Raw genomic sequence first — 17,793 nt, 5'->3', positions numbered from 1 at the left:
CTGACTGCCTAACCGAACCATCATGGTCTAACTGACTGCGTAACCGACCATCATGGTCTAACTGACTGCCTAACCGACCATCATGGTCTAACTTACTGCGTAACCGACCATCAAGGTCTAACTAACTACCTAACCGACCATCATGGTCTAACTTACTAGCTAACCGACCATCAAGGTCTAACTAACTGCCTAACCGACTATCAAGGTCTAAATTACTACCTATCCGACCATCAAGGTCTATCTAACTGCCTAACCGACTGTCGAGGTTTAACTTACTGCCTAACCGAACCATCAAGGTCTAACTTACTGCCTAACCGACCATTAAGGTCTAACTGACTACCTAACCGACCTTCAAGGTCTAACTAACTACCTAACCGACCATCAAGGTCTAACTAACTACCTAACCGACCATCAAGGTCTAACTAACTACCTAACCGACCATCAAGGTCTAACTAACTACCTAACCGACCATCAAGGTCTAACTAACTACCTAACCGACCATCAAGGTCTAACTTACTGCCTAACCGACCATCAAGGTCTAACTAACTACCTAACCGACCCATCAAGGTCTAACTTACTGCCTAACCGACCCATCAAGGTATAGCCAAGAAACAATCTGCTTTGACTGAAAATAGCAATGAAGCGATACCAAAATATAGCCAACGTCAAATTGGACACCAATTGCACGCAGACAAGCACAGAAATGCTGGTGAGATGTTTCAGCTCGGGGGACAAGCTCTGTCGCAAGCTTGCGCATACGACCTAAGCTTTGCGCCATAAGACCAATCGCTTGGTTCAAAATCATTAGTTTCGAAATAAGGCCTCATGGTAAAATCGGTTTCTGCTTAGCAATATTGTAAGTCGTGTAAGTTCACATAGCACATGACACAATGTGGCACTGATTTCCGCCTATGTAGTGTCGTTTTTGGTCAGTTTGTTTCTACTTCAAACAAGGAAAGGAATCCATTGCTTTGTGTCCAAAGCGCAAGGACAAAATACTTGCTGACACAACAAGGCAAAATTATATGTTTGTTGATACAAGGCTTTTGTTGCATAACCGACTCTCATGCTACCAAATCTTACCTTATAAGTGTTCACAGAACCAAGCAGCTTTTATTATGCAAGCACTCGCGGTTTTTATGGGGCTACTCCACTTCCGGTTGGATTATATGTTTATCTCAACAGGTTGTACTAAAACCGACCTCAATTGTTTTAAGGGTAGCAAACTTCTTCAAGAGGTCATTTCCTCTTGTATAAACTTGCAAAGCAAATGGCCTTTTGACCGGCCCAGTTTCAAAGGCAGTGTGTCAAACATTCTTTACTTTCCGGTGGGTGACCACATCTTGTGTATTGCGCAAACACTGCATCTAAAGCAAATTCATGTCCGCTTTTTAGGTGTAGGCCTAGGCCTAAATGTTGCAAGAATCGGCCCAGACACAACAATGCATGTAATCTGTACTGTACCATAGTAGGCCTATATTGCCTATATGGTAGGCGATATAGAATGAAGTAAACCTTCTCAAATTTCAAACAAAAACAATAAATAACAAAAATAAAAACTATTAGGAAATACTAATTGAGATATACTCAGGCTAGCTTGACAATATACAATCTGTCAAATATTTAGTATATCATTCTTTACTGCTATATTGATAGCTTTGTTCCTCCACGACCTGGATTGTCACGTTGTCGGCGTGTGGGGGCTTGCGAGCATTGATGATTCCCGTCAGGTGAGGCCAACGCAAGGTTTTCCATGTTGGAACGGCTGTGGATGAAATGCCAGACTAAGAACGATCCAAACCCGACGCGATGATTTTACAACCAAAACAACTTTATGCTATATCGCCAACATGCGCGGAACTGTGGTAGGCCTATCCTATGTATCACAATGACAGTTGTCATTTGAGCAAAAGTGAATCCTTGTGATGTGGTATGCAATTTCAATAAGTTGTTTGTGAAATGATGGTCGGTGTATGTCAATGATGACATTGACATAAACTTACTTTCACAGCCTATCACACACTTTGTTTGAGAAGAGATAAAAGGAAAGATGGATTTGTGGCACAACAGTATGTTACATATTATTACATGACATGACATAACCTTTCAGTTCTGTAACGTAATCGCCAGACACAGGTTCATATGGAGGAGCGACTTAGTAGATACATTCATCGCCAAAATATAGACTTGGAAATAAAGTGACTGTGATATTTTTAACTTCTTGCTGCCTGGTCTTGTTACGAATTTCCAAGTCATTGGTTCGAACTATTAGCCTAACTAACTACATAACCGACCAACAAAGATTGTTTAACTACCTAACGACCATCAAAGTCTAACTTACTAGCTAACCGACCATCAAGGTCTAACTTACTAGCTAACCGACCATGAAGGTCTAACTTACTACCTAACGGACCATCAAGGTCTAACTAACTGCCTAACCGACTATCAAGGTCTAACTAACTGCCTAACCGACTATCAAGGTGTAACTAACTGCCTAACCGACCATCAAGGTGTAACTAACTGCCTAACCGACCATCAAGGTCTAACTAACTGCCTAACCGACCATCAAGGTCTAACTAACTGCCCAACATCTTAGCTGTAAGGTGGCATCTGATTGAGATGTAGCACCAGTTTCTTAACAACAATAAAAAAACAACCTGGCGACTTTCTGGGTAACACTCAACCTTACGTGGTCGAAGTCTCAACCTTTTATCGCAGGTGGCCAAGAAACAATCTGCTTTGACTGAATATAGCAATGGAATGAAGCGATACCAAAATATAGCCAACACCAAACTGGACACCAGTTGCACTCAGGCAATCACAAAAATGCTGGTGAGATGTTTCAGCTCGGGGGACAAGCTTTGTCGTAAGCTTTGCGCATACGACCTAAGCTTTGCGCCATAAGACCAATCGCTTGGCTCAAAATCATTAGTTCCGAAATCAGGCCTCATTGTAAAACCGGTTTCTGCTTAGCAATATTGTAAGTCATATAAGTTCACATAGCACATGACACAATGTGGCACTGATTTCCGCCTATGTAGTGTCGTCTTTGGTCAATTTGTTTCTACCTCAAACAAGGAAAGGAATCCATTGTTTTGTGTCCAAAGCGCAAGGACAAAATACTTGCTGACACAACAAGGCAAAATTATATGTTTGTTGATACAAGAATTTTGTTGACATAACCGACTCTCATGCTACCAAGTCTTACCTTCTCAGTCTGTACAGTCCCTAGCAGCTTTTATTATGCAAGCACTCGCGGTGATGAGGCTACTCCACATCCGGTTGGATTATATGTTTATCTCAACAGGTTGCATTAAAACCGACCTCAATTGTTTTAAGGGTAGAAGAGTTCTTTAAGAGGTCATTTCCTCTTGTATAAACTTGCACAGCACATGGCCTTTTGTCTGGCCCAGTTTGGAGTAGGCCTAAATGTTGCAAGAATCGGCCCAGACAACAATGCATGTAGTCTGTACTGTACCATAGTAGGCCTATATTGCCTATATGGTAGGCGATATAGAAATGAAGTAAACCTTCTCAAATTTCAAACAAAAACAATAAATAATAAAAATTAAAACTTTTTGGAAATACTAATTGAGATATAGTCTGGCTAGCTTGACAATATACAATCTGTCAAATATTTAATAGATCATTCTTTACGGGTAGCTATATTGATAGCTTTGTGCCTCCACGACCTGGATTGTCACGTTGTCGGCGTGTGGGGGCTTGCGAACATTGATGATTCCCGTCAGGTGAGGCCAACGCAAGGTTTTCCATGTTGGAACGGCTGTGGATGAAATGCCAGGCTAAGAACGATCCAAACCCGACGCTATAAATTTACAACCAAAACAACCTTATGCTATATCGCCAACATGCGCGGAACTGTGGTAGGCTTATGTATAACAATGGCAGTTGTCATTTGAGCAGAAATGAAACCTTGTGATGTCGTATGCATTTTCTATAAGTTTTTTGTGAAAACTAAGTACAAAAAATTGCAGTTATTTTCTTTGTCGTGGATATAAGGTTGGATAGAACTGACTAGGCTACTGCCGGTGTTGTACGTTGACGCTGAGGCTAGCGCCGTCAATTTATTTTTCAGTTGACGGAAGTGATAGCGCCGTCAACTATTTTGCCGATTTTAAGCGTCAAGCGCTATGCGTCATTTTTTGTTTTCATGGAAAATCTCGTTTCACAATAAGAGTTTCACAATGTATTCTGGCCAGCGCGACTCATCTGAATTACCAGTGGCGGCTGGTGCTGTTTGTGAGCAGTGGGGCTGCAATGAATATTCCGGGGGGCTAAGCCCGCCGCTGAGTTTGCCGAAGGCGAACGATTTCGCGGGGGTCTGGGGAGTGACCCCCCAGAAAAATTTGAAAAATCGCATTAAATTTGGTACGTTTTGAGCATGTTTTTACACTAAATGTTGAAAAAATGCATTCAAACTTTGTTGAAAAGTTGATGTATTCCTAAGCTGTATTTAAAAAAACTAACGGTATTGCTTTGGAGACAAACTTTACTAGTATTGAGCTTGGTCTTGACTAGCCTAGCCGTTGCATACAAGGTTCAAGTGATTTTGAGATGCCCTATACATAGGCTGGACTCGCACTTCCTATAACCTGTTGAATGCCCTAACTCTTCAGCTAACACTTTTACATTCATGGCTCATCGCTACTCTTCGAAATAAAAACTAACTTTAAAAAGTCTGTAAAGTTATTCGGTTAGGCGGGGCTGTTTTCCATGCAGCCCCAACAGATTCAAAAATTGCTGCAAAATACCAAAAGAGGTGGAGCTTCAAGAATAATTTGTAGCCAATCAGAGCGCTTGAAATCCAGAATCTCGGGCTGCAAAGCAGTTTGCCCAAAGTCGGTGTTGCCAAACGAAACTTTTAATATTTTAATTTTCGATCCTCAATTCTTAAATGAACAAAGTAACTGGGTCGAACAAACTTACTTTATTTCAAGAGCTCCAGCCTATGCCCCTGAAAAGAGCGATGTTGGTGCATTGCACCTCGTTAAAAGATTTATAGGCTACATGCTAAACTATCACAGCACGCTTGGAACAGTGATACCTTTCCGAGTAAACGTTTTCAACTTGTTTTTGAAATACAACACACCAATACCAACCAGCGCTACTGTGGAACGCATGTTTTCACTTGGAAAGGACAATATGCGTCCTAAACGCAGCAGATTGTCAGACAAACGTTTTGAAATGCTTGTTTTTCTGCAAGGAAATAACTAATAGGCTCAGCAGCTAATACCTGCTCTTTATTTGTAAGTTAGCTAAACTTGATTGTAATATTTCCGTTTTATGAGACGCTGGCAAAAAATTGCGCTAGAAATTAGCGCTGACGCCGTCAATTTCTTAAAGAGCTTAAGTCAATTCCCCTAAGAGCTTACGCATTACTTTACGCCGTAAAGTTTTTAGGCAATTCGCGCTGATGCTGACGCCGTCAATTTATTTCAATGACGCGTACAACAAAGTGGTTACTTTCAGCTTACTCTAATTTTCGTTATCCACCGTCAGGAGTATAGGCTATGGCCTATGGGATACGCAGCGGCACCAAAAAAGCTGCTAATCATATCGTTAGCAAACTTAGCATCATGAAACTACTTTCCCACGCGATCAAACTCTTGTTGGAATAGTAGGCTACTGCAAATCAGATCTGAAGTTGGTCGAAATTGAAATAGCCTATAGCTTCTTCGACATTTCAGTGATGCTTGATGTGATAAACGTTGCTAATATGCTCAATTGACTTTAAACTTACGAGAATTAGAAGAGCAGTAGGTTAATTTCCAGTTAAATCGGCGTCAGCGCTTCATTTCGAGAATTGCTTTATTAGTCGATGATAGCCTATAAACTACTTGGTCAACTTTTTGCAAGTCTGAGAAAATACAATTAGTCGACTTTGAGGTTGTAAACGCTTTTCTGTTGCCAAAACGAAGTTAGGCTAAAACCACCGGTCCATCGCATTCAATAATTTTATTTGTCATTTCTTGGAAAGGGCGAAAGGCAGTTAGTCTGTTGGTCTGGAAACCTAAAATAACATCACGTTGCGAACGTTTTAGGCTACTTGGTAGAAATATGAAAATAAATCTTACCATGGGCTGGGCAAAGCCATTTCAGAAGGGAACGCACCAGGCTTGGTGACAAATATTGGTATTTTCCCAGCAACAGAAAGTTGATAACTTACTTGCTTTGCCAAGAATGAAATCTCTGGCATATTACTGCTTCCCTTTAGGCCTGCGTCATCCTGTACCTGCAAAACCAACAGAACCGTGTTGTGACGTGCCTGTTGTTAACCAGAGCAAAATGAAAAAAAATATATATAACAAAGAAACTTACATAAAAAGAAGTAGGAGGAAAGTGAAAACTATAAATGTTTTTGCCCTGCCTGAATGATTTTTCCTCAGTGTTTAGTTGTAAGGGTCGAAGAAGCAGAGCGTTTTCTTGAAACTGAATTCTTGTGCAGATATTATTGTTAATTATAATTTAATGCTAAGAACAAATTACAGTGATTGATGTGAATAAGTCACAGCCCACTTCAGGTAGGCTTCAAAAGTCATATATTAGGCTATATAATTATGACGCCAAATGTCACAACGTTCAATAGCTTGTGAATCAATTTCGGAAGTTTAAGTTTAGCCATGGTTCAGCACAGTCAATCAGAGGCTGGAACAAAAATGGATTTTGTATCGTTGTTTCGAAATTAAATTATACCAAGGCCAATTGTGTAATGTAGGCTATTCATTTCATCTAAACAAAGCTTTTTTTTATCACATTCAATGTCTGTAGAGCGTAGAGGGCAAAAACTAAAAGACATGTTTTGGTTGATTGAAAATGCACAGTAATCTAAGTAGCCTACCTTATGTAGGCTTAGGCCTAAGTGTTTTATGGAGTATTATTTGTAGCTGCAAGACTGGCCGATTTAATAATAAACTACAATGAATTTGTATATATGTGTGTGGACTTGGAGTAGATCAGTCAGACAGTCAATCATGAACAGTTCCTGTGAGAGACTACCGCACCTTTAGTAACAAATTCAGAGGAATCAGGTTACTTTGTCGAGAGTGATTCATACGAATACAAAAGTTAAAGAAATGTTTAAGTAAACACTTATCAAGTCAACAAACAGATTTTATGTATTTTTTGTTAGCGGTGTATTGTGTACACAGTTAGATCACGATCTAATCCTAGAATGAATTGTTTGACAAACATGCAACAGTCACGAGACATGATGGAATATGACGTTTCCATCTATAATGACGTAACGGAAGTAAATAGCCTTCACAGAAAGACAAAAAAACATCAGTTACTTGAACTCAGTCAACCATGTCTGAAGGACTATTCTGTTCTAAACTTGTTAAATGAAAAGGTGATGAGGAAAATAAAAGTGCGTAGGGTAACCTATGCGGAAAGTGCTTTCAAATGCAGTTATTAAGAAAGTGTCCAAATATACCTATTGATACGGCGTCATTTGACACGTCATAAGCTACTAATTAGTTGTTATAGGGAAGGACTGCTGCAGTAACTGTAGGCTAAATACTAGAACCTGACCATAGAATTGACAAGGAAGAAATTTTAATTTCCAGTTTTCGAAACCCACATTTTTTCCTTGCTTCAAATTTATTTCTCATTGCTTGGGCGAAAATGAAAGGAAAGATAAAGTAAACACACGAATTTGGCACCAACAAAAGAAAAAGATGGCAAAACCAAAAGGTTTAAAATATGCATCGCTAAAACAGTGTTTGGAAATTAATATTTTTGATTTGCGCAGTCACTAAACCTACTTATTTGGAGTTAAACTGCAGAGAACAAGAACAATCACACCCATAAAAAAACAATAAAAGACAACTTATTCTATAGTCAGGTTCTAGTGTTTACCTTTTACGTTTCGAAATCTTATGTAGTATTTTCGTCTTCCACACATTTAAACTTCAACTTGTCTTTCACGCTTTCAAGCCATTGGTAATTCTTCCGAGTTGTAATGTTTCTTCTCCGTTTGTGGACTATTATAGTTTTTTTATGATTCTAGAGTTACAGGTCACGACATTCCTTTTTTAATTTTCAGTTACAGAATGTTATTTTGTTAAAAATGTCAATTCAGATGCTAGAAGAACTGCAATGCCCGATATGTATGGAAACCCTCCGTCCACCGGTGCGCATGTTGACATGTGGGCATAATTTATGCCATGTGTGTCTTGTACAACTTTGTGAATCATACGTTGATACAAGGTAAGCTAATAGGAAGCGCTTATTAATAGGCAAAATTTATGCTTTTTTTACAATGATTCAACGTCTGCAGACGTCGTCTAAAAAGGACGAATTTTGCCAGCTGATTTTGGTTGCAATGCCTGGCCCTACTAGACTAAGCCCAAGGGTCTCATCCAGGCCCGTAATTGCCGGGGGGGCTTGGGGGGGGCAATGCCCCCCCAAGCTCAAAGTAAAAACTCTGCCAGGCAAGCTACATTTGGTTTTCCAATTCCAAATGAGTAGCCTACGGTAATCCCAGACCCAAGACTTTCTATATTTAATTTTTTTTGATTCTCATATGTCACTTTGTACAATTATCTTGCTTGTAATTTTGTAGTTGTTATGTACTGGTGGGGTAATAGTTATAGGGTTATTCCAGACAGATTGCACGATAATGATTTTTAAATTTGGGTGAGTTTTTTGGCAAGGCATCTCAGGTAAAAGCAATTACAATGGAGTAAGATGCTGGTTTTGGAAATATTGTCCATGAATACCTCTTAAAAACAAATAAATCAACATTGGTATCAGCTTGAATAGCTGTTAGTGTTTTTTGGCGTTTACTGCAGAATATTACACCCCAAAGGGGATAAATTGGTTTGGTGGAGACCTGTACCAGACAAAGTCACGAGGGTCATTCCTGACAAAGTTGTGTGTTAAAAATATTGCATCCAGTGGGGTAGCCAGGGGGGGGGGTTGGGATTACAACCCCCCTCCCCCCCCCCCCCTTTGGCACGTGTGATGCTTTCAGTCTAAAAAGAAATGGCCTAATTTTAAGCAAAACTGCATTAAAAGAGCGAGTTTTGTCAATACCAAACATTCAAACATCTCAGCCAGGATTTAGCAACAAGAAAACATAGAGACTTAGCTTTATTTCCGAAAAATGCCGAAGAAAACATGATCTTATTCTTTTGCTATGCCACCGGACAGCACAATTTTACAGGAATATTCATACCCACATTTTTGTTGAAAATGCTCTCAGAATGCACCAAATTCAAAACAATTTTTCAAAATTGTTCTGGGGGAGGCCCCCCAGACCCCCGCCGCTGGGCCGTCAAAACCCCCCCTTTACAAATTCCTGGCTACGCCACTGATTGCATCTATTCTATTCTGCAATCATTTTGGCTGGAATTACCCATGTTTTGGCTGGAATTATCCCAATCATTCGAAATTACTGCTATCTAGCACCTTGTGACTTCATAACATATGCCATGCCTTTGCCCGAAAAACCGCAAATTAGACTAATTGCAACTACAAATGTTATGTGCATAGCCTTTTACTTCGCAACAGCTTTTGAGCCCCCCCAAGCTAAAATGTATAATTACGGGCCTGGTCTCATCAAACATGCGACCCGCGAGGACGTTTTGTGCGGCTCGCCATGCCTTTTTGAACTTTCAAATAATTAAAAGTTAAAATTCACTCTGATTCACTGCGGTACTCACTTAAGATAAAATTCACACTAAAATTGCTCAAAGAATCTTACACGCCCATCAAACTTCACCCGACTTTTAAACTGGGGCCTACTAGTACAGTCGCACAATGTTATTGGTGCAAGAAAGCGATTGTTAAATCACAATCACATTGCCTTGTCACTTGTGCTGTTGTCGCAGTGGTATTGTAGCAGCCCAGTAAGTTGTTGAAGGATTTCGTTTTTTTCCTCGCTTTTTGAAAGTCGGTTGCAAGATTTTTGCTCTACAAGTCCAAGTTGTTCTGTTTGCATTTTTTTCGTTTTTGCAGTGTTTTTCTATTTCTTTGTTTGCAATATTATGTTCTTGGTGCGTTCTTTCTACCTCTTTTATTGCGTTTTTTCTGTATCACTTTGTTTATTGAACAGTGATGAACTGTTTTATCAGCATTGACAACGTAAAGGTACAAATAATTGACACGGCGAAAAGAGCACAAATTAACACAGAGGACCACCAGCCATGTGCGGATCTAGAAGTATTTTTGCGGGGGGGGGGGGGGGTACTACGACATATACGATATGTTATAAAATATATTTAAAACAGACATTTTCATCTATTGTGAATGTTTAAAATATAAATTTTGCTTGAACAAACATTGCTAAGCATGCAAAGCTAATCTGGTTTAAAACCCTGTGTCCATGACCAATTGGATATTTGTATGTTTGCAGGCATGTACGGTGATTGATAGATATTATAATGAAGACTAAAAACTATAAAACAGCCATTCAAGGTTTCAGACTGTTTCAACTGACGTCATTTGGCTCAGCGTTGGTTTCAGCTGAGTCAGCTCTAACAAATTAAATTAAAACGTATTTGAAGTAATTCTTCACAAAATTTCGGGGGGAAGGCGGGCCCCCCCCCATAAATCTGCGCCTGCCACCAGCTTAGATTGCGGGGCCAGGGTGGGGAGTCGAAGTACCCGTAGAAGGAGAGTGTGGATCGAAAATTCTGTAGGACCCGTCCGTAAAATGTAGAAAATCGGAATTGACCATGGAGACAGGCTTAACTTTCCGAAATGCAAAAAAGTATTGCGGTCCTAAAGTTAATTTACAAGTAGGCCTATTCATTTGGCCCTCAGAGAGAAATTAGAGTTTGAGGCCCTTCTAGACGCTATTGATAGTCCGCCCCGGTAGCTTAATTGGTTGAGCTCCTAGGTGAAGCAAATCCGGCAAAAGAAGTCACAAGATCAAGCGACGCTGGTTGGTTCTCGGGGTGTGTGCTTGAGCAACGCTTTTAACCCTATTTCCTGTGACGTTTTTGGCCAGTTGACTTGCGGACAGGGGGGGGGGGTCGGTTCTTAGATCAACTAATTTTAAGGCCTGCTCTCCACTCAGCAGCACTAAGAAGGTAGAATAATTTGCAGACAACAACACTTTGTCAATCGGAAACTTCACTAGGCCAAGCTCGGTAACCAGGCCTGCGTCAGTGGTTAAAAGCCTCTGTAAGTCTACGAAACTGCCCGGAATAAGCTTTCAGAGACTTTTTCAGTCCGAGATTAAAGAATCAAATCATAGTGACCTCTTTGATTCAAACCCAACCAACCTTATCAGAGCAAAATATTTGCACGTTCATGCAAGGTAATTGATGTGATGCACAATGAATATTCACGTTTATTTATACCTGTGGGTTGTTGTTCCGTAAGTGTTATAACTTAAATGTTTGCTTTAACATGAGTTCAAACATTAACGTGTGTTTTTCGTCCAAACATTATATCAAATTGCAAGTATGGTTACAAGTCACATGTTGGCTAGGCCTAAGCAGATTTACATGTAGACTTGACCTAGCTTTTAAATGAGGAACGAATTGAAACTGACTGAGTGGGTCTTCCATAAAATAGCCATATAAAGCGGCGCGGTTCGGCTCTCTGGGTGTGCGCTTGTGCAACGTATTTCAGGACTGTTCTCCATTCAGCGGCACCTTTTGATAATTCCCCAACAACAACACTTCAACATAAGCGGAAAGTTCACTCTGTCGATCTCGGTGGCCGGGCCAGCGTCAGTGGTTCAAAACCCCTACAAGCATGCGAAACTGCCAGGATTAAGCTCTCGAAGAAGCTTTTCCAGCCCGAGAATAATCAAATTAATCAATCAATCAAATACGAATTAGGCTACAATGTTTAGGCGAAGGGGTCGTGAAGGGAGGATTCTTGAATCCAATCTTTCCTTTTTATGACGCTTTCGTGTAACTTTGCAATAATTTTATCAATGATACTGAAAATACTATTTATTATATTTGATTCAATTATCTCAACATCACACACGTCTCGGGGGTGTTTGGAGTTTTTGAGTTCCTTTTTTAGCAAGTCTACTGCCGTTTAGTGTTGCACTTTATCAAGGCATTCAAAACCAACTTTCATCTTTTTCATTGAACTAATGCATCTTGTAGAGCTTCAGAATAAAGGTAAATGACCATCACAGCACGTCGGTTTGACAGAATAGTATGTGGAACTGGAATTACTACAACAATCTCTTGTCCCAACCAGTTCTGTAATAAGGATTTAGTGTTTCGCATAAAAAGAAATGAAAAATAGCAGGACATACTGCGAGTGATCGTATTGGCCTACGTCGATGATACTGCAATGAGTTGATGGTTTATTTTTCGCAAAATTCTGTTCTATGGTTGACTAGCCATTGCGTGGCTGCTGCTCCTGCTCCTGTGGAAGACAATAGTCTGAGTAGTTATGCGGGACGATAAAATCTATTAGATAACCTCAACTTATCAGTAGCACAGTAGCCTACTCTACAATCAAGCAGATTCGATAGGTTATGCATGTCCTTATATATGTTGCATGTTGTTGATCTTTGAGCATTCCGATCTATTTCTCAAATGTTTCACAAAATATACTTTGGCTATAAATGAATAATTTTAACCTTTTACGAGAATCAGCATTTGAGGATAATCAACAGTTTCACCAAAAACGGCGAGAAGAAAATTGGAAGAAAACGGAGAGACTTTGAACGGACGTTCGGCTAAAACATATGTCTCACCAAAAAAAGTACATTTGAGCTACGGAGAGACAAAAGCGTAATACTTTAACTTCATTGTTTCTTATAAGATCTCAAGCCCGTGGTCCAAAAATAGCTTCCTTCCTGGACCCCCCTGTCAACGCCAGTGGCAACACTAATACAGTATGACCATTGACCACTAACTAATTTCTTTATCCAGATTGTTTTGTATTTTTTCGGTCATGTTTAATTCATGATATTTTCAGGTGTCCTACTTGTCGCAAGGTGATAGAGTTAGGATCAACTGGAGTTATTGATATTCCTCGAAACCACACTCTCGAACACGTAATCGATGGGTTCAATAAGGTAAACGGCCTCTCAAATATGACATTTTGAGGAAGAGTTCAGTTGTTTTTGTTTCTAACCGTCACAGCGAAAACAATACACTTCAATATAACAAAGGTTTAAAAAAAGTAGAAGCGACAAAATGCGAAAGTTAAAACGTTTTTGAGACCTAAATAAAGTAATTAAGTTAAAAGAAAATTGGCACGGTTGCTACACCTTGTCACTACCGTAATGCTGTGTTGTATTGTAGACTACGGCTATGGATTGGATTGGCATATTAGGGGAATCGTCTGTCTAATGAGGTAACATATAGGGAGAGAGAGGGTAAAAAAACGATAAAATAACGATAGATTGGTTATGCGCCCGATTTTATGAAGGAAGAAACGAAGATCAAGCGACACTGGTTCAGCTCTCGGGGTGTGTGCTTGAGCAACGTTTTTTAACCCCGTTTCCTGTGACGTTTTTTGGCCAGTTGACCTGCGGACGGGGGGGAGGGTCGGTTTTACACTAGCACTTTCAGCTCGTGTCACTCAAAAATTACGTAACATAGATCAATCACATTTTCACATATTGCAGATAATAATTTATCTGACAACACAGCATCGAAAATCTTTTGCAATTTGTTCAACCGCACAACGTGAAAAATCAAATCATTTGATGGTTGGTCATATCTTTTTATTTGGCTTGAGAAATCGCTTCTTAATTATCTTAAAGTTGAGTGTGACAGGTCAATTCTTTTGTTTTCGATTTTAATCTTTTACGCGTGGACGTCGTCCACGCTTCAATGAAATCGTAATTGGCGTCGGTCTTGCGTTGGCTTGTTGTTTTGCCGGAGGCATTGTAAAGATATTTTGCTTTGTTTCAACATTTGCAGAGAATGAGACCAAACCACCCCAAACAAACTGTTTCAAGTTATTTTTGAGCAACATGTTATGGTCTACACTTTTTCAAACGTAGGCTACTGCCATCACTTGATATTAGAACTAAATCAAGCAATGAGCTTGAATAAACATTTTATTTTTATCAATTGTCTTTAGTTCAGTTTTCAAACTTACACTGTCCAATTTGGCTATACATGATCACATTCTGTTTTTACGTAGGCCTACTAGACTAAACTAAATTCATATTTTACTGTTTGGTGGCTGAAGTGGCTATTTTACCACCAGAAAGCTGAAGTGGGCCCGGTACCCGGAAGGGGGCCCGGTGCTTTACCATCTGACCGCTGAAGTAGCTGTTTTAACCTCTGATGGCAATTCCTTTAGATCCGATAATATTAAGATCTTGATAGGCTATTGTTTTAAGTCGCGGAGAATCTTTTAAATCCGAGCCCCCGAAATATTCTAGGCCCGGGTCCAAAAGTACCACCTAGACCCCTCCCCCTGTCAACGCCCCTGACTGCCAGGATACAACTCTCAAAAAGATGTTTTCTTAGTCCGAGCGGAAAGATTCCCACAGTGAATTAAATCAATGTCATATGATGTTCACAAAGCACCCAACTGCTCTGCTAGCTATTTGCAGTTAGCTTTGTAGTAGGATTGTGAAGGAAAAGTTGCAGGAGTGATTTAATGCACAAAATCTATTTGTGTAGTCTATTTGTCAAAACGAAATCGAAGCCATTCCAAGCGGAGTTGCTCTAACCTCAGCTGCTGTTCTATGGTAAAAACGCTTCCGGCCCAAAACAACGTCAGTTCCACTATGCATACGATCTCTCTAAAACATTCTTTTTTTTAACAAAGCTAATTTTTATGTTGGTCCAGCATTAGAAATTAATCCGTATTATAAGTCGATTGTGCATTGCTTACTGAAATAACTCCTTAAGTGAATGCATTCAATCGTTATTGTAATTTCCAATTACTGCATTTGTCTACTACTAGTCGTATTTTAAATACAAGTTAGTCTACCTGTATACTTTCAGATTAGATAAGCTTGAAATTGGGCTATTGTGGTACATATGCGGTACCTAGCCATTTTTATAAGCTTATATTTTTTGTTTTTCAGTTGGGCATATATGAGAAGGAATCGTTTGAAGCTTCAAGTCATTCAGAAACCAATTTGGACCATTTAAAACGTAATATTATTGTTTTGTTAGCATATCATGCAAGGTTATTTTTCAATATGGTGACGTTATTTAATTTTTTCTATTTTTCAATTCATCGTGCAAAAATTAGAGTAAAAATTATGAATAGGCTAGCTTATAGCGCCAACAATTTTATATTTTATATTTATAATTATAATATTTTATAGCAACATTTTCATGATAACTTAAGGTACAAGTTAAAGATTTAACAGCAAAAAACTTTGTTTTGCAGAAAGGGCTCTTGCGTGCCAACATGAAAAAAAGTACTTTGAAGCCATAAAAATCTTGAAAAAAATTTCAAACAAAACTGAAGGGGATGAAAAATTACCCTTTGTTGTAAAACAAGCTATTTGCTGTTTTGAACTGGATCGGTTTGACGAAGCTAAAAAACTTTGTTTTGAAATAATTACTCTGATGGATTCGTACACATCTTCAATTTCAAAAATGGAAACACAAGAAGAATATGACGTTGATATGATTCAACTAGCAGAAAAATTCTTAACAATGAAAGATTACAATAACACCATTTTGCTGGTCCGATCCATTTTCAAGTTTATAGCAAACTTTTACAATGGCTTGACAAAGTTGAACAAGTTACAACGAATTGGTAAATTCATGGAGAGTTTAGCTCAAGACATGTCAAAGCAGAACCAAAAAGAGATCTTCAAATTGCTTTACTCTTTTATGGAAAATATACTGAAGGAAATGCAACTCACAGATAACGCTGACTTGAAACTTAAGTGTAAAACCGTTGCTTGGTTTTTGAAATGCTTTGCTCTTTGTTGCTTTGAAGTGAAAGATTTCTTTAAAGCTATTATGTTGAACAACAACGCTATAACTTTGATTAAATCTGTATATGGGAGCCAGGCGGACAAATGCATTGTGTTGGCTTTGTGCTATCATAATTTAGGAGCTGCACTTGAATCTACTAACCATCTTGACGAGGCTAATACCGCTTATAACAATGCCATTGATGTGAAACATTTGACAAGTGAATGGGTGAGCAATGCTCAAAAAACCTCCAGTGTTTCCGTGTCTGTACGAGCTGTGAACAGAGTTGCCACTAAAATTTCTAAACAACTAAAATAGAAAAATGTGTGGCAACACTTTTGTTTATTTGTGCATAATTTCATTGGTTCAGCAAACCAATTTAATCGCTGCTGTGAATGTAGTCTACTCTTCATGTCATTGTGTTTGGGTAACTCATTTTGCGAAAATTATTTCTTTCTGTTTACCGTATGCAAGTAATACTTTACCAACATTTTCTTGCTTGTGATGGGATTTTATTTTGTTTCATCTACCTACCATAAGGCGAAACTTGTCTTTCTGAGAAGCAAAAAGGATATTTTGGTCTTGGAAAAATATCGTTTCACATTCTAAATTGATTGGTTGAGGGAAAGTACATTTGATGGACTTTATTGATTGATTAAATCTTTATGCTCGGACTGGAAAAGCATCTTGCAGAGCTTAATCTTGGCAGTTTCGCATACTTGTAGAGGCTTTGAATCACTGACGCAAGCCTGGACGCCCGGTCACAGAGATTGACAGAGTGAAGTTTCCGATTGTTGAAGTCCTGTTGGCGGGGAATTATTCCATCCACTAGATGCCGCTGAATGGAGAGCAGTTATTAACGTGCGTTGCTCAAGCGCACATCCCGAGAGCAGAACCAGCGCCGCTTGATCTTGAAGCTTCTTCGATCCAGAAGTCACGCGCGAACCAAGTGAGCTATCGGGACGATCTTTTTAGAAGCTAATTTTAGCAGTTATGCAAAGGTTTAGGTCAGTGTTTCTCAACCTTTTTTGGCCCAACGCCCCCTTCATGAACTGGTAAAATTTTACCGCCCTCCAACAAAAACGATTAAATACGAAAAGCAAATATAAAACAATAAATAGGCTACTATTAATACGGTACTACAAAAAGTGCTCAATGCCAAGCAAAAAGCTAAGAAGAGCGAATTACATCCAATATAGGCAAGTTACCAGTCTCTAAAACCCTTACAGCCTGTTTTACCTTAAAAGAGGGATCATCAGAAGGTCCTTATTCAAATAGAATTCTATTTCTATTAAAATAAGGACCTTTTGATGATTCCCCCTTTTAGGGTGAAACAGGCTGTAAGGGGTTTAGAGACTAGTAGCTATATTTGATGAAAAGCAAATACATATTTGCGAGCATGAAAACAGTATAGGGCAAAGTGGGGCGTGTTGTCACAATTTTTACAAATCAGCATATATCTCGTTCTGTGCCAATGGTATCGAGATGCTAGATAGTGCAATTGAAAGAGGTATCATTTGACTTCTTTTAGCTACAGCTAAAGTTTTTCTAGATTATTTCGTTTTTACATAAATGTATGTTTAATGCAAGTAAATGGGCTGTGACAACACGCCCCACCCTGGGGCGTGTTGTCACAGAGCACGGGGCGTGTTGTCACAAAATTTCTGCACATGCTTTATGATTAAAATATCACAGAAACCAATAAAAAATAGTTTTAAAACAGGCTGAAACTTATAGGGAAGGACTGCTGCAGTAACTGTAGGCTAAATACTAGAACCTGACCATAGAATTGACAAGGAAGAAATTTTAATTTCCAGTTTTCGAAACCCACATTTTTTCCTTGCTTCAAATTTATTTCTCATTGCTTGGGCGAAAATGAAAGGAAAGATAAAGTAAACACACGAATTTGGCACCAACAAAAGAAAAAGATGGCAAAACCAAAAGG

The 17,793-nt window shown here is 39.1% G+C and overlaps 1 protein-coding gene across 1 annotated transcript; it reads left to right on the top strand.

The window, feature by feature from the left end:
• The first annotated feature begins 8,033 nt into the window (after window positions 1-8,033).
• LOC145770737 (uncharacterized) lies at window positions 8,034-16,341 on the top strand. Its single transcript, XM_082582440.1, has 4 exons — window positions 8,034-8,229; window positions 12,922-13,021; window positions 14,999-15,068; window positions 15,310-16,341. Exons 1-4 carry the CDS (start codon window positions 8,090-8,092, stop codon window positions 16,164-16,166), a joined length of 1,167 nt encoding a protein of 388 aa, XP_082438566.1. The 5' UTR covers window positions 8,034-8,089; the 3' UTR covers window positions 16,167-16,341.
• Window positions 16,342-17,793: the final 1,452 nt, after the last annotated feature.

This window comes from Aplidium turbinatum, chromosome 5, assembly GCF_918807975.1.
Source record: "Aplidium turbinatum chromosome 5, kaAplTurb1.1, whole genome shotgun sequence".
NCBI classification, from domain to species: Eukaryota; Metazoa; Chordata; class Ascidiacea; order Aplousobranchia; family Polyclinidae; genus Aplidium; species Aplidium turbinatum.
Note: the sequence above shows the minus strand (reverse complement) of the source record. Positions and strands in the feature narration are given on the sequence as shown.

What these genes read in the sequence shown, in the direction of transcription:
- LOC145770737 (XM_082582440.1), top strand. Translation starts at nt 8,090, where the DNA reads ATGTCAATTCAGATGCTAGAAGAACTGCAATGCCCGATATGTATGGAA. An exon ending in GAATCATACGTTGATACAAG is followed by an intron (nt 8,230 to 12,921) that starts GTAAGCTAATAG and finishes TGATATTTTCAG; the next exon opens with GTGTCCTACTTGTCGCAAGG. An exon ending in CAATTTGGACCATTTAAAAC is followed by an intron (nt 15,069 to 15,309) that starts GTAATATTATTG and finishes TTTGTTTTGCAG; the next exon opens with AAAGGGCTCTTGCGTGCCAA.